Source organism: Empidonax traillii, unplaced genomic scaffold (genome assembly GCF_003031625.1).
Source record: "Empidonax traillii isolate 1590-97213 ecotype Southwest subspecies unplaced genomic scaffold, ASM303162v1 scaffold15:size5535645, whole genome shotgun sequence".
NCBI classification, from domain to species: Eukaryota; Metazoa; Chordata; class Aves; order Passeriformes; family Tyrannidae; genus Empidonax; species Empidonax traillii.
Window position 1 is genome coordinate 5118457 of NW_020955208.1, and position 22766 is coordinate 5141222.

Genomic DNA, 22766 nt, shown 5'->3' on the forward strand with positions numbered 1-22766 from the left:
CGCAGCAGCTGAGCCAAATGACTTTACCTAGAAATTGTGCAGCTTCTCTCATGTCTGTTTGCACCAGCTGAGAGAACTCCCCACGTTTAAAAGCTACAGGACCCTTAAAGGGACCCTCGCACAGCAAAAGGTTGTCCTTCTACATCAACACTGCATTTAAACAATTGCGTATCTTTAAGACAGGTATCTATTTTGATTTAAAGACTTTATTTGGTAAGGATTTCTAGACAAGGAGTTCACCTCTTTATTTACCACTACTGTTAAGAGCTGTATCTTATCTCTAGTTCTCTTATCTAGTTTTGGCTTCTGTTCACTGGATCACACTGATTCAGCTAAAGAAACAACTGTGTGATGAAAACTATTCTCCAAGGAGACAGGTGTAAATTGATAAAGGCAACTCTCAACCCTCTCTTCAATAAATCAAATACCCTTCTAATAAGGTATATTTTTCAACTCTATAAACATGTGAGCCTTGTAAGATTGTTCACAACCCCTTGCCTGTGTTGACTGTTCACAACCTTTTCACTTTACAGCAGCTGCCCATCATGTCTTTTACCACCTCTCAGCCACCTGTTCTTCAACTTGTTTAACGTGGCCTGTAATTATGTTGTAAACTACATTTTTGTAACCTTTATGTTTAAGTCAAACCACATATCACAAAATACACACAGTAGCTTATTAACGCACACAGTATCTTATTAACAGGGTCATGATTCAATCAAGAAACACTGAAAAGTGAGACAACTCTTGTTTTCCCTAACATGTTAACACAGATTTATTTATTTTTTCATCTTGATGCATTATGTTCTATTATCAGCCTGTCTGTGATTTTGTCCAAAACTAACAGCAGCAGGATCAGCACACACAGCTCTCTGAGCTGAATTGTGTGTTGTTGTAGCAGTCAGGAACTTCAGGCTTAGACTGCGGATCTTCCACAGCAGGTTCTGTACTGTGTTCTGTTTAACCTTTTAAACTACCATGAAAATGAAGACTTTCTTTCCAACCCAGCATCACTAAAGGAGGTAGAGTAGATCACTGAGAGAAGTTCTGTCACCCGCATAGTAGGTAAGATTGTGGTTGGTCTAGATAAAGTAAATTTTATGACATTCAAGTTGAAAGTACACCTCATTTCCTATGCAGGTCAGCTATAATTTCCTATGCAGCCACCTAAGACTTGAGGGAGTCTGATGTCAGAACTTTAAATAACTGCACTGGCAGTGTAACCTTTCCAAACCCTTCTCTGACAACGAGACAGAGTTGTCTTTATGTGGGTTTTTTCCACCTGCCAATTGCAGGACTGAAGGCACGTGGAGCTCCAGGGGAAAGGGTCTGGCAGACTGTAAGAGCTTTGCCTTAGGACTCAAAGCACCTACCCAGCCCTGCTTCCCACTGAAGACAAGAGCAGCTAGAAGCCACCATCCCTGTCTGGTGACATCAGGGATGTGGGATGAATGGCAAGCACAGGCACACCTCCATTAATCATCCTGTGCCTCACAGAAAGCTCAGCTCTGCCACTGTGAGTCAGCTCCTCTGCTCCGTGGGCATCTGTGCCATCTGCCCCAAAGAAAACAGATGCCAGGTTGCTAATCTGCTTTGAGGAGAGGGAAGGGATAGCTTGGCAGAGATTTTGATCCGTGTCACAATTACAGTCCAGTCCTGCAGCAACACACATTTCTCATGATCCCAAGCTGGAGTTAATACAAAAGCTGAGCTGAGCCAATATAACCTTCATGTGTGGAATGTGAAGGAAACAATCTCTTACACTCTCCCTAAAAAACAATTGGAAGTATGAAAAATGTCTGGATACCTTCAGAGTGCTTCATTCCATTAGGTTAAAAACCACAAACCAAATCAAAATCGCAAACCAAAACAAGAGTAGTCATGTGAAATCATCAAAATAAAATACTCTTTTCCTAATGTTTGAAATAACCCCAACACCCTGACTGCCTGTGTGTGGAGAAGGGTGCTCACAACAATGTTCAAATGTATTACTGCAGATTACACTGGACTCTTCAATAAAGGTAACACTGGGAGGCCAGAGGAAAGACCAAGACCAGCCTACAAGTTACCCCAGCATCCAGACTGCAGCACCTTTAGGAAACACTGCCCATCTCAACAACCCAGGTTATACAGAAAATCAGATGGAAATTTGTGAGCCTGTTCAGGAAGAGCACATGGCATGGTCTTGCTGACCTTCAATCATCAGAACAACATGACCTGGTCTGTCCAGTCTCTTTGCTGTCCATGTCCAGTTCATACCCTGGTTTATGCTGACAACACCTACACACTTCACGACGTGCTGGGGCTTCAGGTGTAGTAACTGCCTTTCAAAAGGCAGATTTGTTTATCCACGTGTTGTGGGTGCTGACACGTGTCACCCACGGCTGCCATCGCTGGGCATTGAATCGTCACACTCGAGGCCTGCACGCTGCTGTTCCTCCTTCCCCTTTCAACCCTCCCCATTCCCAGCCAGTTTGCATCTCTGAAGGTCTCTAAAGTTTGAGAAAGTGGTTAAGTAATTACAACACAGAGGAAGTAACTCAGCACATATGTGGGTTTGAACTACGAAAATTTTTCATTTGGCTCAGGAGAGAAAATGTGTATTGAAAGTCAGAAACATCAGTTCTCAAAATATTTGATGAGCAGACAGGGACACAAGCACTCCTTCTGGAACATACGTTACACAACAGCTTCCAGTGGCAGCTGCTTTACACTCTTTGGAAAAAAAGCCACCACTTTTTCCAAACCAGCACCACAGGAGATGACTGAAAAGAACCCAAGTGAAGGAGAATCTGATGCAGAATTGTTGTTAGGCTATGAAAAGGTAAGAACTCATCCTACGGTTGTGAAGTTGCTTCCTGATTTCATCACATTTTTCTCGGGAATCTGAATCCCAGACATATTTTTCTTTTAATTCTTTTACACAATTTTAGAGATCTCTTCTTCATTTATTATGTATAACAGGGATAACATTTTTATTTAGTTTAAATTGGCCTTTTCTAAACATCATTATATAGCTTCAAGCTACTTCCCTTTGAAATGTTTTCACAGTGGTCGTCTCCCTGGTATTTAGAACTCGCCATGACTAACTCCTCATAGCTTCTTAAATATGTGCAAAAAGAAAAGGACTTTGATTTATGTTGCTAAATGCAGTCATATCACAGACTGTCTCCTGAAGCCAACCTTTAAAAACATTAATAAATATTTTATACCATATGCTGAGAATATCATGGGCTCCCATCTCATAGGGAAAGCAGAAACACATGGAAACTCCTTGCTCACTGGTCTGTGGAAAGAATCTGTAATGCAGAACTCAGACAGGAGGGTGGATAGAAGTTGTTATGCACAAGCACAATGCAGTGGCTGCTATTAAATAAACAGAAAATCTTGCACATTAGGACTCAAACTGTGCTCAGAATTCAGACCACCAGCAATCTGAGGCCACCAGCAGTTTAGCTCCGTTACTTCTCCTGTTTTTCATTCCAAGTGCTGCTTCAAAGGATAATTCTGCATTTCAAATAAAACAAGGTATAATGTTTACACCAGCACAGTATCACAATAAAAGAAAAGAAAAAGAACAATGAAAATTCACCTTTTTTTCCCCCCCATAATCCTGACACAGAATTCTGCTTCAATATTTCTCTTTAAACCTTCTCGACCAAGATTACGAGCTCATGAAAAGTAACAAGGAATAGCTCAAAACACACTAAACAGTGGAGCATGGCTGGTACTGAGACAACATCAAACTGCCGTTCTGCACTGATGAGCTGACTTCTAGGCAACCCAAAAATCCTGCTCCCAGTCCAACAGCAGCTGGAAGTAGCAACAGTGACCTTTAGATTTCAGGACAATAAATCCAGATACGGCATGCAGCAGAACAGCAGGAGGCAAAATCTGAGAGCACATATGGGAGAGATGATCTGTGCCTGAAGGCTACACAGACTCAAAGCTCCCACTTTATTATTTTTTTTTAAACTTTCACACGGATGGTTTGGAAGAAGTTGCTTAAGCTCAGTTTTTGTCAGAGCCCGCGCACCTCACTGCCCTCCCTAAACCAGTGATGCATGTGCACATGCTACTGCAGCACAGGCATGGCCAGATGCCCCCCTTCCCACTAGCACTACAGAGGGAAAGTCTGCAAAAGGAATTGCTTCCACAAAGCCATTAATTTAGAGCATTCAGCTTTGGAGAAACTGCCTGCACTAAAGCAGCCAAAAAAGGTGCATTTATTGGCAATCTTTTCCAGCAGTATCAGCCTGCAGCCTATGCATATTTCCTTGTGCATTTGTGAATGTCAAGGCTTTACTCTATCTACACTTCCTAGAAAACAGCAACTTAAGAAAATATCTTACTAAAGAGGTGTGGTTAAAAAATTTAAATAAGGGACTGTGAAAGAGCAATATTCAATTTAAAATGTCCCCACGTGATCAACTTTTATGTAGTTAATAAAAAAAAAAAACTGGCAAGAAATTAGATCAAGCCCTTAGAAGAAGTTTAGTTCCCTGTCTGGCTTGAACATAGTGAATTATGAACTGTTTTTCCAAGTTTCACATCAGATAACATAGGTAATTATAGAAAGAGAATAGAACTTTAATTATGAGAAAACCATAGATTGTTCTATTGTGATCTTCCACAGCATTGCTGTTTCTTATAAGCGAACACGTTGCGCAAGCTGGAAGGAGACCATTGATTAAAATAATCAAAAGCCCTCCTAGAAACTTAGACACTTTTTTCCTTTGTAAAAACACAACACATTGTATCCCACTGGTTGAGAGATTCGAATTACCTCTTCCAAAGCCCATCTCAATTTTTCTTCACAGATTAATTTAATTAAATCTACTATTACATTATGTGCTTTTTTCATTGTACATAGACTATATAAAAGCTTGGTGCACTCTGGGAAATCTGGGAGATGAGAAAATTTTACCAACAGCTTTTTATCTTGATTTCCTCCCAGTCATTTTCATCTAAAGCAACCTGTTTGATTAAGACATTGTTTCCAAGCATGCCAGCAATCAGGTATTTTTAAGAGTAAAACATCAGTAGATGCACCTGATAAGCAGATCTGAATAAGCTGAAAAGCTGGAATCTCATTAGAACATGGTCAGAGAGATCAGAGTCACAGGGAAGAGTCCAGAACTGGAATTCCCCACCATGTCAGGATGCTAATTGGATAGTCAGCACCTTTTCCCCTGTGTTTTGGCAGCTCTGCAGTTGATGCCCGGGACAGACACACATGTTCCAATAAATAAACACCTCAGGAAGGATCAGGTCCAGCCTCCACTTCTGCAGGCACTCGAGTCCAAATGAGACCAGGGGGTTCTGGTCACTCCTTCCCTTTCTTTCCCTGGATCATCAGCAGCAATGCTGTTCCCTGGGCTCAGGGAAGGGGGAATGCTCTCAGAGCACACGCTGGGCTGCATCAGGAGCCGGCTGGTTCCCCACAGCCATGAACACACAGCCTCTTCACAAGCCTCTCAACTGCGTGGAGAGTCCAGCACACCCCAGGGGGGTCTCTGAGTCTCTGTATCCGCAGCTGCTCTTTCACTTTCCTCCCTCCCAGGCTCACTTTCTTTCTCTCGTTCACAGAGATTATTTCAATTCTAATCAAAACAGGGAGGAAAAAGCCCCACAGAACGCTAGGGGGACAAAATTATACAAAGGATAAAGGAGTGGAGCAGCATTGAGACCAGACCCGTTTGTAAAAGAGATTATGGTCGCAAAAGTGCTCCTTGTCAAGAGGGAAAATAAAGGCACAAAAGGGCCTAGATGAGCAAACATAATGAAACCTGCCAAAATGAGTGATAAAATCATAGAAAGAAAAATTATACAGGTCTCCAGTAAACCGCCAGAATTCATTGTAAAACACTTTTCCCTGCTTCCTGAAATCTGCATCTTTTTTTAATTAAAAGGAGAAGATTGCCTAGTACAGTGCAACGTTGATATTTGACCTTGTATCTGCCAGGACAGTATCTCCTCCCTGTTCTGCCAAAGGACCAAATATATCAAACAGCACCCAGGACTTGCTCAAAGTTCATGCCATAAAGGAAAAATTGAGCACAGTGGCACAGCCCACCTCCAGCAGCTGCAAGGAAGCCATTGCAGCCTCGCTGGCAACATCTGCATAGGCAAAGAGGTCACTGCTGCATCAGGATCCCAGCTCACCCCCAAGGAAGATGCTGCTTTTTCCATGCTCAAGTGACAGCTCTTCTGAGGTGTTCAAGGAACCAATAAACGAATTGCTGCTCAAAGGGAGCGACAGGACATGAAGAACTCATGGCAAAAAAAAGCATTCAGTAGACAAGCATAGACTTAATAATTTCTTGTACGTCCTCGCTCTTTTATGTGCAAAAGAAAGTAAGTCTGAAAAGGCTCTGCTGCTATTAAATAATTGTGTTTCTTATCTCAGAGTGAACATTTCATCTTTTATATACATACAAAGAAACCCCCACCTGTTTTCTTTTTCAGAAGATGGAACAGGCAGCTTAGATGGCAATTTTAATTGACTGTGTTCGGGCTGTTGCACAAGGATACTGGTGCGTGGACCTGTGGCTGATAAGAAAAGACTTTCCCTTCCCACCTACACCTTGACTTCATTACAAATACCCCTGCTGGTTCTCACAACTCAGCTCCAAGTTTGACACTTGCAACGTGTCTAGAGGCAGGTATTCAAGCAGAAACAGAAGTTCTAGCAAAATTCAGTATGTTAATTGCTGTTTCCCATTCCCATTCCACACGGAGCTGACACACCTGCTGAAATACTTGCATGACTTGTGTGTTTGTGCATTTCTCGACACACGTGCATCATTTTACCCACATAAATGCACACACAATGGCTAGAAATGACAACGTTGATTGTCAAACATGCCAGACGTGTTAATCCCATTACAGAAAAAAAACAGGAGAGAAGTGTGGTTCTGTTTGCACTAAAATGACTGGTGTTTGCAACCTCTATGCCAAAACAGAGAATTCAGTGTTCCTACAATAACTTGAGTCTCACACAACTCAGAGAGCTCAAATGACATGGTAGGATGACTACCTAGCAGCCTAAGCCAGAAAAACAGTGCAGTACCTGGCACGAGCGCATTCCCATGGGAATGTGTAAAACAGGAGGTCTAACAAAGCTACCGAGTCCTCCCTATTTTAATGCCAAGGATTATTCAGATGTTTAGTATGTGAAAATACAAGACAAAAAGGGTGAGCTGAAACGTGTCACTTCAAATACAGCCACTGAATACAGTGCCCCTAGAAAGGAGGCTGGAGCTACTGCTAAAGCAAAGCCCTGGCTGAGGCTCCCACTGCATCCCCCAGAGACCCAGGGGAAGATCCACACTCCCCTCCCACGTGCTCAGTGCAGGCAGTGACCCTCAGCCCTCACCCCAGAGCACAACCTCACTGAAAGCATTTCAGAGCATTAAAAATCCCCCGTGCAAAGTTTAAATTACATAAATTATCTACCAAAGCATGCAGAGACTGCATATTAAACCAGTCTTAATCATGATCCTAATCCTCAAGGAAGCAGGATGGAGTATCATGAGATCCTTATTAAAACTGCAAAAGATTTCAGTGGGACTTTGTCCTGAATGAAAACATGATCCTACAACTGCAGGAATGGAGAAAGAGAGGGAAAATACCCATCAAGGAAGAGGTGGCAGAACAAGGAATCACAGCTTCAACATATGATTCATTATGATACTAAAATGGAGAAGCTATTTTAATGGCAAGAGTGTTAGAATAAAGTCATTTGATATTCACTTATTTCCCTCACACTTAATTTACCTATGAAAGAAAGAAAAGGTTTGCTGTCTGTGCTCTTGCACTGCAATACTGCCTCATTCAATTAAAACATTGCAAATTTCAAATTATGTTTTGCCTTTGATTCCCAGAAATTATTTCCCTTTCACATCAGCCATAATAATTAAACAAACCAACAAACAAAAATATAAATATAAGAATCAGGGAATCTGAATTTCAGAAAGCAAGCAGCAAGAGAATGGAAAAAACAAAAGCACTAAGCGATGAAAAGCTACTTGAGATTTCTGAAAACCTTTTAAGTTTTAATACTTCAATATTTATAGCCTGTTAAATAATTACACACACAAGAGCTTCACACACTCAACTTTCATTTTCCTGCTATTCTCTCCTATTGAAATAACTGCAAGATTAATTATAGCCATAAAAAGGCAGCATCAAACTCTTTTATGACCATTGCTGTTTATGAACTGCACGAACACATTAGACCAATAGGAAAAATTGGTCTGCTACAAATCTTTGTAGCAGTCAAAGAGCAAAAGCTCCGAGCTGATCTGAGCTATGGGAACGCTGCAAATGTCAGAGCTGGCAATGCTACATGAAAAAGTGACTCGCTCACAAGATACCACTGCTTAAGAACAGAACAATACAAACATCAGGAAAGAGCCAGTAGGTATTTTCTGTTGGTTTTCCTATGGAACTCGGTCAGCCCTCTGCAAAGGTCACTTCTGACATGAGCTCTGAACACCTTCCCTTAAAGGAAAAACACATTTTGTTTTGAATAGGTATTACTGAAAACTCTTCAGCACTGGTGGAACTGGAGCACAATCACTGCAAATCCTAAATTCATTTACATCTCTAGGTAAGTAAAATGCTGAGATCACCAAAGCCATGTAATCATCAAAAAGGAAATGTAATTCTCTGCCCATGAGCCACAAAGTTATCCCACTATGAGGGATAAACTGGCAGGCTTTGAGTTCACCAAATTTCCTTTGATGTAAAAAGAATAATTTCACGCTTCAAGAAAAGGAATAGGATGCAAGAAAAAACTGGATTTGATTCCTTACCCTGTCAAAGACTTCTTGTGCTATTCCCTATAGTTTTGTGTCCTTTGGGATATTGAGGTTGATTCGGGGTTGCTCAACCAGGACACAGCTGGAGGGAGCGGAGGCGGTTGCAGTGGATAAGGAACCAGAGGTGCTTGGGAAGCAGGTGAACACTGGCTGGGATGGATGAGTCAATGAGGAGTGAAAGTTCATTTGTGAGAATGTGAAGAGTTTTAATACACTTGGGATAAAAAGGACTTTTAAAAATCTGCCACCGTCCCATCGCTAGGGAACTACTAGTCTGCCAACAGGCCTTGTCCCCTAGTCTTGTCCATCTCTAGTGTTAAGTTGTTAAACACTTCCATGGAAAAGGAGTTTTCAAGAGTCTGGAACCTTCTGTGAAGTAGGCCTGGAAGCTGAGGAGCATACTAGAGACAGAGAAGTGAATTAATTTTTAAGTTATATTTTGGATGTGATAAAGCTTTGACAGAGGTGAGTGAACAATGCAAAAACTGCATCCTGATGGCAGAACTGTGTCATTGCCAATTATCTGACAAAATACTCTGAAATGAGAGGCTACAAATAAGGAGAGCTTGAGGGAACAGCATTTGTTAGGACATCATAAGAGAAGGCCAAAAGAAGATATTATTGCTGCCTTTAACTCCCAAATGGGAGGGACTAGGGAAGATGGAGCCAGACTGTTCTCGGATGCGCACAGGGACAGGATGGGAGGTGACAGACACGTTCTGCAACAAAGAAAAGCCTGTTGAGATAAAGGGATTTTTTTTTTCATTAATAAGGGTGGTCAAACATGAGGACAGGGGTCTACTTTGAGCAGGGAATTGGACTAGATGACTCCCAGGAGTCCCTTCTGTCTTAAATTATTCCGTGACTTCATGGAGAGAGGATCATGGCTGTTTTCCTTTTATTCTGTCTCAATAAATTTGATCACACTGACAACTCAAAGCTTTCTTCATTAGCCCTACAAACCAGCCTGGGCACCTGGAAAATGAGACTGCCACTTTTGTGCCTTGTCACTGGGAGGACCCTGTGGCTCTCGAAGCGTTTCCACACCCTGTACCTTGTCCTGATGTGTTTTACAGCTGGGCCCTCAGCTGCTGTAGTTCAGCAGTGTTCCCAACAGCCCAGCGGGGACAGGGACAGGGGGACAGTGACAGGGGAACAGAGGGACAGGACCACTGAAGCTGCTGTATTTTATGTTGGCCACTTCAGTGTGGTGAGTGTTATTAAAATGCACACCTGTACATCACCGCATTCAATTCCCAGAACGATCTCTAACAAATTAATCCAACAGAATAGTCCTTAATTTACATGTTTCACTGCATTTGCAACCCCCCACCATCTTATCACATGTATACAAACAGATCTGCTCTTAACCTTAGGGGAAAAAATGGGAAAAAATGCGCTCTCTGTGACTGCCCCAGGTCCTAAAACCTGATATCTGTCTGTGCCTGGCTGATTTGGCCTAGTTTTTTCTTTTGCTACTCGAATTCAATGGCCCAGTGTACGTGATGCCCTGAAAGAGACAGTCCACCCTTCCTCAGGAAAAATTCTCCAAGGGCAAGGAACAGTTTATTAAGTCTCTTTCCACAAAAGCACAGTAATGTCACTAAGCTCACTCAGTCATGCAGGAGATCTGTATCAAAGGAGGATAAAAGAGAGGTAATAGTAACACTCTGGGGTAGAGGGAGAGCTGGGAGAGGACTGTGTATTTGGGGGCAAATGGAACCATCAACACTACCCACAACTACAGGATTTTGCATTTGGGCAACTTAACAGAACATGAGGGCAGAACTGACCACCGCTGTGAGAGATCAGCATACACAGCAGCAGCACACTGGGACCATGGAAAATACCCATTAAAAATATAACTGTCAGGTTTGGATACATCTCCCTGAACAGCTTATGACATGTACTTCAAAATAAAGGACTGCACGAATTGGTGCTGTATTTCAAACCAACATTCAGGGTTTGATTTTGTATTTCATTTCCATTTTAAGATCTATTTCCAGGACTGCTGCTTATTAAACCTGCCCTATTAAATCATTCCCCTATTAAATGCAATGTGAATTAAGGTTTCCTCTTCTCTTTTTCTTCCTTGTAACACCCTACAATACCTTCCTGTACAATAATTTCTGCTCTTAACTAGGAGAATGTCACATATCTGAAAAAGAAATAAATGGTGAGTTTATGCCTGCCTGCATTCCTCGATCTCATTATATATACAATGTCCTAAGGCAAGAGTTTGCCAGCTTAGATTTTCACTTGCTCTATCCCTTTAATTTGTGTTCCCGCCAGTGCTGTTACTGTTTGTGAGCATTTGTTTTTATTTTTCTCTAGAGATTTTTTTGAGGGGCTTAAGTCATTGATTAAATAATCAAAATACTTCAGAGGGAGATTTAATATTTCCTTCTTTTATAAAGAGCAGAATGATTCAATATCTGCACTGGAACAGCATTAGGTGGGTAATATTCCCTGTGCTGGAGGTCTTTTAGCTCAGTCAGAAGGATGACTTCCCTTCCCCCCTTTCTCAGCTTCAAGAAACTGGATGAGGGAAAGGTGAGGAATCTTTCCATATGCATAAGCAAAGCCTCTGCAAATCAGCAGTGGCTGCACCACAGCCCCAGGGTGATCACTGAGCCACACTGGGCTGCTTTCAGTGAGAGCAGTGAAAAATAGGTCCAGGGCTCTGGAGCAATGGAAGAGTACATGTAGGGTACCAAAAACCTCCAGCAGTTGCCAGAGGCAGGCTGCTGTTGAACCTTGTAGCAAACAGTTATAAGATCCTTATCGTTCAAGCCTCCTCTGAGGTCAAAAATATTTTCCTTATCTCAAAACAGCTGCTGCTGAGGTGTGTGGGAGTTGAAGGTGTCACGTTGACATCAGCACTAACTCTCCTCCCACCCCTTCCAGATACTTGGCATGATGAACATGAAAGCCATTTCCATCTCCGAGCCCCTTCCAGCAATGGCAGCTCTGCACCACCCTACGCTCTCCCTGGCGCAGGCGAAGAGCAGCAGCAATGGCTGATGTCAGACAGGACACGCTGCTCCTCTCCTGCCCATTTCCTTGGGGTGCATCTGGGCAAGGACAAAGGGGTTCACGTGCTCTATGTACACACAGTCAACCTTGGAGGAAGAAGAGGCTTGAAGATGGCATGTCCAAGAACTACCTCTTCCCCTTCCCCACCAGGAACACCACGGCAGCAACAGCTAAGTGGTGCTTCTTTGTTCCCTCTCACCCACCACCCCATTTGTTTTCATTTAATAAAGATGTTTCTCATAATAACTTTCTCAATATTAAATATTAATATTAATATTAAATTCAATATTAAATTCCTCCTCCCTCTCCCAATCTCAATTAACACAACTTTTTAAATGTGAATTTGGCCTTTTCTTCCCCTTGTGGACAGCATTAATTTCTGAGCTCTGGTTTGGCTTCTCTTGATTGTGGGGCTCACTCTGTTCCACACAGAAACAGAAAATGTAATAAAACATCTCCTCCCAAACTGACAGTTATTTCCAGTGAGGATTTCAGAGACATCAGATCCAGCCCACAAGATGCCTCTGAATATATCAGCTTGGAGAAAAGGGGGACACATTCCTCTGAAACCTTAATATAAATTAAATGAGACAAAATACATTCAGTAGCCAGATAATAGCACTGAAAAACTGACAGATGGCAGAACACTGAGGTTTAGTGGTGGCACTCACACGTTACATGAATAATTCACTTGGACAAATGTATGGATGTGAGAGCATGTTTAGGTTAAGGATCTGGCTCAAAGGAAAATGAAGATAGATAAGCAGAGTTTCTTCTTCACAATGATCCATTTCAAACCAACAGCCTGGAGAGCCATCCCCTCCAAAATCAGTCCATGCTAGAAACTAATCAAGCCAAAGCCCATAACAGGGAGAAGAGCTCATCAGTTGAGAATTCAATGGGCCTTGTGAGATACCCTTACAGCCACCGCTCCCAGACACGTTCAGGGGCTTGAAGAAAACACAGTTAAAAAAATAATTGCATGAATAGCAGAAAAGACCCCAGACATCACAGGTCCAGCAAGAGTCAGGCCAGATGTGGTACCATCTCACCTATCCAACAGAAGACAGGTCATGCTGCCCTGAGCAGCTGGGGATGGGTAACAAAGCTGAGCAACTCCAGCGATTTGGGAAACAGAGAAAGCAAAGGGCTGTTCTGGTTTTGTTTAAAAAAAAAAAAACCAAAAGCAAACCCCACACACTGTTACCTTTAACTGAGCATTAGAGGTGGGGACACAACATCCCTAACCGTCAGTAAGAGAGCACAAACTGTATTTAAATCCATATCACAAAAGCATTCAGAAAATAAAAAGCCATTTAGCAGGTGGCTAGGTGCTGAGAGGAACTGCCTTGTTTTCATCACACTGTAAGCTGGAAGTACTCCCAAAATGCAACAGTCAGCACTATCAATGCTCTTAAACTCCCTGGCTCAAATGGAGTATGGACAATGTCCCAGTACTGCATTAATTGAGGAGCAGCCCCAGATCCTGGCAGAGGTGCTGGCAATTACGTGGCCTGTCTGAAAGCAATTGATTTTATAAAGCAGTTTGATCTTGCCAGAGGTGAGAAATTTCTATTTCCCAACCTGCCCCTTTCCCTAGGGAAGTTCTGCAGTGCAGGCTCCTCTGCAGGACTGTGCTGCATTTCTAAGCAGGAAAATGACACAGTTACAGGGACCTGAAGTCATTCCCCACCACAGAGAGAAAGATCAGTCTTGATTTTATCAGAGAGAAAGGAAATGGGACTAGAGGAAGGGACTATACAGGAATGTCCAACTATGCATTTTGCCTCTCACTACATCGTCTGTCTGTCATTGCAGCCTCTTCTTTGCCCTTAAATAACATTTACACACACGAGGAGCCAGGTCTTTTCCATTAAGGGTTCAAACTACAAGCAAAGCCCAACACTTGCTTGTTTAATGGCCTGTCAGGTTTATAACTCGTTGCTGTCTTGACTAGCAGTGGCAGGAAGTCTTGCAAACATGTTTGAAGTTACCCCCCAACCAGCACTGTGATAAGATGTTACCAGGGTGACTCTGTGTCCTCACGGAGCAGAGAGGACTTTGAGATGACACGTATTTTGACAAGGACACAAAACATCTGGAAAGAATGTCCCTACTGTGCAAATTAAAGCCTATTGATATCAACAGGCATAAGATTAAAACTACTTGATCCTCATCTGATTAAGTGTGAACTTCAGATTTGAATAAACCCAGAAAACAAGTAAAAGTTTCAAAATTCTAGCTACAGACATTTTTAGGACTCAAAGGCGAGCTTTTAATGGGTACAGACAGAACCATTAGTTTCTCTTGTGAGCTGGCCACAGGTCAGACACAGGCCGGCATTCAAGTACCGACATTCAAGAATGTTGAGACTCAGGTCCATGTATCCACCATACAAAAATTGATCTATTTTGGCTAAAACTCCTAAAACTTAAATATCTTACTTTGAGGCAAAGCACAGTAAATCTGCCCGGTACAGTTATAAAGTATGGCACAGCTACATGCCACAGTGTTTTAGGCTGATCTCAAAGCCCTGGTAGTTAAAAAAACAAATTAAGACTTGATCCCTACAGGTACTGCAGCTTTCACTAGGAATTCTTGACTCATCTAAGTCATACATGTACTGCAGAATGGGAACAAATTTCCTGTGTCCAGGTGACACTGGCCTGCTCCCATTACCAGCACAGAGTTATTTCAAGGGCCATCTATTTTTCAGAACAAAAGAACCTCCACAGAAATGCAGACTTCAGTGGTCTTAGAAGCTTTCAAGCATGGAAAGAAAAAAAATAAAATAAGATAAAAAAACCCCACAAAACTCAGAACAAATTACTTTGCTCTGAGGATGGCAATCCTGTATGGTAACGATCAGAGGCTCAGGTCAAGTTTCTTTTGTGGTAGTTAGGAATTAAGGCTGATTTCCCCAAAGGATGAAATAAGTGGAGTTAAAAATGGAAAACGAAATGGCTAGAAAAGGAATGGAAGATGATAACCAAGAATTGTCAGGGATCTTAGCACTGCATGGCCTATCCACAGTTGTGCTATTTGCAGACAGAGACTGCAGTGAGTGGAACTGCTTAGTTATTCATCCCCCCTGCAGACAATCACACAGTGAAAGTGGCATTAATGAGACACCCTTTAACTAAGGAGGGTGCAGGGTGAAAGACCAACAAATACAGTACATAAATATGTTAATGTATTTATCCAAGTGATTTTTTTTTTCCTGTAGCCTGTACATGGCTGCAAAAATGATTCAGTTCATTTTATGCAAGAAAAGTGCATTCATCTTCCTTAATTAGGGAGAAAGTAGGACTGGTACTAGGCTTAAAAATAAAAGTATGGTTAATTTTGAAGTGCTGTGTGCCCCATTCTGGTGAAATCTGATAAAATACTTCCTCCAACACTGCTTCTGACTCATGGGAATATTTGTGAACTACATGACTGGAAATTCAATGGAACAGCTTGTACTAATTTCTTGGTCTGCCCAAGAACAATCTGCAGACATAAGTAAGCACACAAACAGAAGCCTACATATTAGTGTTCTCCTTAAAATATCCCTGGAATTCCCTTCAACTCAACATCAGACAATCCTTCAAAGTTCTAGAACAATGGAGCACAAATGGGCCTCCTCAGAGAGTCAAAAGAATGAGATGAAACATGCTGTATGAAAATCAAGCATGTTCTTTTTACTTACTGGGTTTTTTAAAGGTTCTTACCTGCAGTTAACATCTGTCACGCTTATCTCAGCGTTAGTTATCTTACATTGCTCATCTTTCATCTGCTACCTTTTCCCTTCATTTGTTCTCCGAGGAGAAATAAGAAATGAAAAGATTGAGCAATGCTCTAACATTGCCAAGCTCCTCTGTAATGACAGAAGTGCTGTCTGCAGTGGTGATAAATCCCAATACGGTACCCATGCAAAACACTGCAAATCTGAGTTTCCCAAAAGCCTGATCCCAGGTGTGACTCTTCATGCATTGCTGCTAATCAGTGCTAGGATGTTTGTAATTCCCTTACAGACAGAAATCCACACCAGACAGTGCTGTCTGTATCACAGTCTGGAAAACTGGCACACTTGGAAGTTTGTAAACCATGTGATGTGAACGACCTGAATCTTTTGTGTCTGTAATTTTTGTTCCGACAAGCATAAGTTGACAGATCGTCCTGCGAGTGTTGGGAATAACAGCTTCTGTTTCTTATCTGTGTTTTGATAAGACAAGATGTCTGAGAAACACCCCTTTTCTGTGCTACTCACTGCATGCTGCTTCTGACTCGTCTGACCCGTCCGAACACTCTTCTTCACCATCACACTTCCACCTGGCTGGGATGCAGTGGCCGTTGTCACAGGTGAAATCTGACTCAGCACAAGTTTTCTTTGCTGCAACAGAAGAAAAAAGTACTTGGCATGAATACAAGCAATGCAGAAGATCCACTAAGGATGACACTGATTGCCCTGCATTGAGAGGATTCACTTCACATTCAACATTGCTTCTTTGTGACAGAGTCAAACATATCACAGATGGGTGTTCCTTCTCACTAGAACTCTTATCCCTCCATTAGTTAACAAGGAGTCACCCTTCTATGTCTTTTTCCAGCCACTCAAAACCTGGCAATGTTCTTTTTCAAAATAATTTTTTAAGGCTTTTACTATAAAAAGCTGCTGCCTTCATGGAACTGAAAAAATGATCATGATTTATGGACAGGCAAGACAAACAAGCCTCACCTTTGGAGTGCTATAATCTAAATAATAATGTGTCTATCTATGCAATCTGAACATGGCTTTTTAGTACCTCTGTCACTGTAGTAATGGTCATAAAGCACTCCCTCAAATACTAAAATTCATTTCATTAAATGCCAACCACTCCACGCTCTTTGCTTTGCTTGCATTAATCTTGGGCTTGAAAAAGAGACAAGACATGAACTAAAGCAATTAATTGGTCTGTTCCTCAGTGCCAGTGGCACAGCCCCACCAGTGCTCTGCAATACTAGTCAGCATCTTGCCATTGCAGCAGAAAGAGAGAATTCTACATATACTTGGCTGCTTCAGTCCGCAGACTCAGTGTCCGTGTGACCACCAGTCACTCAGCTTGGCTGGACTGGGTGACTTCAGTGGCTTCTCTGCCATGAACTGGAGTGAACAGCCGTGCCATGAGAGTCCTGCAAGGGCTCAGGCTCAGTGCTACCACCCTGGAAGTGAAATGCTCTCTGGATAACTGGTATCTACCTTCATTAGTATCAACTGACACAGGAAGGGGTGGTGGGGAGATTTGTTTCTGCCCCCTGCAAAGCTGCTCACAGCATAATAGGATCACAGGAAAATTCGGGTAGTGAAAGACCTCAGGAGGTCACCACGTCCAACCTCCTGCTCAAGACAGGCTCAGCTCTGAGGTCAGACCAGGCTGCTCTGTTTTATCCAGTCTGGTCTGGAACACCCAAGATGGAGACAGCACAACCTCCCTGGACAATCTGTTCCGAGCCTTAGCTACCCTCACAGTGGGACTTGAGCTCGACAGCCATTCCCCCACCCAAGTCATGCGCACACACCATTGAAAAATCAATGTTCATTCCAGCAAACATTTTCAAAGCATTACACACAACAAATAAGCCCCCGGGGTTTGATCTTTTATTTTCCTTTCTTGTTTTCTTACATGAGCCGCTGTCAGGAACGGAGCCACGTTAAATATCCCTCATGTGCCCACACAGGAAACAAGGAGCTCTGTGAGCTACTGAGAGATCTACAGGGCTGAAATCAAGTACTCATTTTCTAGCACACAAAACGTGGCTTCCCTGAGCAGGCATCCAGCAGGAAAACATTGCAAAGCATCACTAAGCAGCTGTACAATCTCTGAGGATCCAGTTTATAAAGAGAACATACATTTACTCCCCTTCTGTTGCTAAATGAGCCAGATTCTAGTGAGGGAGAGGAAAAAGACAATTTTCAATTTTCTCTTCAGTCATTCAGAAACAGATATTATGAACTAATAGAGGATAAAAACCAATCTCATATAAACCAAGAGTTTTAAAAGAGACCAGTCATACTAAGAATCCAAAGACATTGTACATCTGTTATCAGAGTGAAAAGACTTTCTCCTGAACATCTCCTCTTAAAAATCCCAAACTTGTGAAACTGGCTATTGCACATCACTTCTGATGTAGTTAATACAAGTGTTAATGAACCTGACGTATTAATGGCCAGAAAGGCTGACCAATTCTGACAGGATTCACAAGCATAATGAAGTCACAGCACTCTCCTGCTCGCTGTGAAGTTGACTGGGTAAAATGTTGGTATCTGCTCTTAGGGGAAGGTTGTGGCATCTACAAATGAAACAATCACAGCCTTATCCACAAAGTAGAGATCAGTGTAATACTGGAGACATTAGAAGCTTAAATTTTAGAATGTATTAATTTTATGCTAGTTCTCCTAATGTCCTAGTGTCTTGTTTTCCATAAGAAAACTGCACTTGTTCTCTAGAGATATGAACAGCAACAAAACTACTATTTCACCCCCAAATAAACCTCTCCTTTTGCCATCAGTCCCACACTCGATATATTTCCAGGACACAGGGTCAGCCCCAGAGAGGTGTGTGAGAGGCCAATGCTGTCAGCGTGGCTCCCAGCAGATGGAGGCCCCGATTGCTTTGTTCCCTGACACTGCTCCCCCACAGCACCACCAGTAGGTTGCCTGGACTCACAAAAGGGGAGCAAAGCATTACTGACAGTCCCAGGGTGTCCCTTGGAGGTGTTGCTGTGCTCCCCCAGTGCAGCTCCCCTTTGCAGAACGAAGCTGGGCACAACCACTCACCAGCAGTGGCTGAACCAAATGTGCCATTGTGTCCCCACACCCACCCAAAGGTCCAACAGTCCTGTGACACATGGATCAGCATGTGTTTGGTCCTTTGTTTGAACCTAAGCTATTTAATCTCTTAAAGGAGCAGAACTAAGAAAGGGGGAGCTCAAACCTTCCAACGATTATATTTATTTGTATGATACTTTTTAAAATTTTGTGCTTTTTATTATTTATATTTTCAATACTATCTTTGATGTGTTATTATTTTTTACTACTATAACTCTCCAACATTGCATCACAGCTCTGGAAGACAGTCTCAACTCCAGTAAGATCCTCTTTCTGCTGCAAACAACAACCCAGATTATTCAAACTGTGAGAATACTGAAGCACTGTCTCATTTCTCACCTCTAATACAAGACTGGAATCACTTTATTTCCAACCAGATTCACCTTCTGGCACTCAATCGTCATGTCCCTGGGATCACAAGGCAGGCAGGGAGCAGTTAATTAAAATATCAGCTCTCTGTCTTTCCCTTCCTTCTTCTTTTTGAAGTCTGATTTCTATTAATCTCCCATGTTATACACCTTTCTCCCATCAATAATTCACTGAGGCTTACACCGTGAATTGTCAGTGGCGAATTAAAATGTAAAATAAATAAATACATCCCTTTTAGACAATGGGAGGACACAAGTCCATTCTGTGGTTTCACCTGGCTCACAAATAATCAAGCAAAATTAACTGTTCCCCTGAGATCCATTTCCTTTGCCGTCAGCAGCCCAGGCAGCTCTGCTCACATGTCCCTTCCAAATGAACATAAACAAACAAGAGTGAGCAGTCACAGCATCCCTGTGCCTCGGCTCCTCGGGGGGCAAACTGATACCTGGAACAAGAAAAGAGAAGGATACCCAGCGGAGGCAGAGCCTTTCATCTCCCCCCCTGCTCGGATGCACAGTGACACCACAGGGATGGCCTTGCTTATGACTCTTGCCTCATTTGCCTTTAGTCCCTGCTTTTGCTTTCTCAATCTGCAGCTGGACAGACCTGTCAGACACTCCACCAGCACCTGTGTGACCGTGGGACTCGGCTCCCCTAGGGAAAAGCCCTGGCTTGGGCAGCTCTCCAAAGCAAGCCTTAGTTACAGGCAGTCATTCCTGCTTCTCTTCTCCCACAAAGGCAGGCAAGCAGGGAGGGACAGAAGGTTTCAACTTTCTGCAGAAATGACAGAAAAATACCCTCAAACATGTTGAATTTTAAACAAAACTGCATCAAAACCAAATGGTCTCTCATTTTGAAAAGCATTCTTTTTCATTCCACTGCTCACATCTCTTATCCTGCACTGCAAGTCAGGATTCAGGGGTCATCCCTGCAGCAAATTGGAAGCAGAGAACCCAGGGAGAGTGTGTTAGAATATGAACATTTATAGAGGGAATTCATAAAAAAGCAATCACTGGGGACATGTATAATTAGATTGGAGGAAATAAATATACACGGAAAGGAGCAAGCCTTGTACTGGTTAGGAACAGGGACAGGATGATATAAATGTGACTTCTGACTTCCAAAAATACCTCCTTCTGAAAGGCCAAATCCCTGACCCTAAGCCAAACAGGTACCTGAATCTAATGGAAAGGCCCAGGATTTATTCTTTCTTCCTCTTCCTAATAAAGCCCAACCTCCTCCCACTGCCCTCAGCCACCTCATTTAACCTCACTTAACTTCTGCCTCAGTTCTAGAAGCTTTACAGGGCAGGTAAATCTTTTCAGTAACTCTGTATAAGACACCAGGCCCCCTGTGATCCAACTTCCAATTCATGCCTCGTTTATTCCTATTTTGCACATCTGTACCACTAAGCAATTTCCAACTGCACAATAGTTTCGTTTCTTACTACTCCCGATTTCCCCAAGCCAACAGCTGAAAAGCACAAAGAACATATTTCCTCTCTCATCATTAACAGTTCTATGCAGTTGTTCAGCAGCAGCAATAATGTAAAAGCACATACAAAAGCACAATGTCTTATTACAATTTGCCTATAAAGGACATTTAAATATTTTTTTTTTCCCATCAGGGAATTAACCCCTACATTGTAACAACAGACTCTAAACACAGGATTTTTAGATTAAGGGTTTTGTTCAAACTCTGGGTTGTGTATCCAGACAGAAAACCAGGCTAATGAGAGCGTTCGAGTGTTAACTCAAAAAGACCCTGAAAACTGTGCTCTCTCCCCGTTATCTCCCTTCACTAACTGCTGGACAATTTCTACCACTTCTAAAAGAGGGGAAAGATGTGGAAAATAAGTCTACTCCTACGAGTTTCAACAGAAAACAATCAAAATCACAGCTCCAGAGAGGGAGATGAGGGGAGGAAGTGGCCACAGTGCTGCCCGTCAGCCCAGATTCTGCACCTTATCCCAAGCTGGTTTTACCGCAGAGGGAAGGTGGCTATCAGGGATTTAAAAATCCCAGACTCCAAACCTATTGAAAAATCTGGTTTGATTTGTTCCACTACCCTCATTCCTTTACACAGATCCTGCTCCTATTTTAACTTCTCAATCAGCACCAGACACCCCATCAAACTGTGTATCTGCTCTCATTTGCAGCCAATATTCAGTCTTCTTGCAGAAAACAGTCTCACCCAAGCTGCTGTAAAACCACAACAAAATAAAGTAAGAAACCATACAATGAAACTTTTGCTGCGATCCTTCTGCAGTTGGAAAAAAGCACGACCCTGTAGGATGTGATAATGGGGAGATGACGGTAGGCCAGAAAAGAGGCACTGAATTCATAAAACAGGGTTTTGTTTCATGCTGGGAAACTTCAGTGGTAACTTTGATCAGTGACTTATCAGAGCCCTGACAAGGGGAGAAGAAAAGCAGCATCCCACGAGTTCAGGAGCTTAAACACAGACCATGGGCCCTACTCAGTCCCCAGAGGTGCCGCCGGCAGCTCGGTGTGTTCCGGGACGGGATCCAGCTCCTTCCAGAACAAAATACATTGTTACTACAGGTCACTCTGCTCCTCTTAAGGACCTCCATTAATCCAGTCTCACAGAGAACAAAACATACCCCAGCTGAATCACTTGTCGGCCCAACGGGGTTTTCTGCTTACAGGAGAAAGGAAAGGACTGGCTCACGATTCAGCTCTCGAGAGTTTCTGGGCTATACAAAACTTGACAGCAAACAGTTGTTTCCAGTTTGTAACCTCAGTCAGCTCCTGATCATTGCAAATGTCACCCCCAAATAGAAATTCTCAGCAACAGAAGTAATTTTTTTTTTTTTTAAATTTTAATTCAAAGTTATGTTCATCACAAACTTGATATATCCTACCCAACCCAGAAGACTCTGATAGCAGGAGACTGAGCCCTAACTACGCACTTTGTCAGCATCCCTGCCCTTCAGGAAAAGTCTGTGGTATTGAACCCAAACCCTTTGACTGGGTTATATACCCAAAGGATCTTAAGGAGACCTGGAACTCCTAACCTACACATGCAGCTCGAGTGCTCTCCATTCCTGCTGTTGATTTCGCAAAGGAGGAAGCGTCACACGGGGTGTGGGACAGCCTGTCCCGCTGTGGTTTCCTGCCCTCACAGCAGGTGGGCACACCATGCTCCCTGCCCAGCCCTGCCCTGCTTTGGGCACCCGAACACCTCAGGCTGATCCTCCCCAGCACCTCTGCCAGGGCAACCCATCGCTGCCAAATCCCTGGCACGGGAAATCCCAGGAACGTGTTGTTTTGCAGCTACAAAACAGCAACAGGGAAGATCCGAGAGTCGAAATAGCAGGAAACCCTAATGCATGTGCACCATCGAGGCCTTTTTTATTTTCAGACAACTAAGGACACCTTGAAGCAATGAAAGGGAATATTTAACCACTCTCTCAATCTGGCCACTTTTTTTGACGCTGCCGTCCCAGCAGGCAATTACATTAATAAAGCAAGATTAATCAGATCCCCTCCAACAGCCAGTGCTCAGACACAGACCACAGTCCCTTTGATACTCCACATGAAACACATTCTAAAGAAACTTCTCCCCAAGACCCTCAAACCAGCCCCAGAAAACAACGCCCCATTGACAAAAGCCCAGCCAGAGGCTCTGGGGCTGCCCAAAACATGCAGCTGCTGAGCCTGAAA

At 42.8% G+C, this 22766-nt stretch overlaps 1 protein-coding gene across 2 annotated transcripts in view; it reads right to left on the reverse strand.

Annotated features, from left to right (window-relative positions):
* The window catches only part of LRP8 (LDL receptor related protein 8), a 166140-nt gene that overhangs the window by 46872 nt on the left and 96502 nt on the right, over positions 1 to 22766 (reverse strand). For both annotated transcript variants that reach the window (XM_027894716.1, XM_027894708.1), the window contains exon 3: positions 16114 to 16236. In XM_027894716.1, the coding sequence (XP_027750517.1) occupies positions 16114 to 16236 (123 nt within the window). The remainder of the gene's footprint in view (positions 1 to 16113; positions 16237 to 22766) is intronic.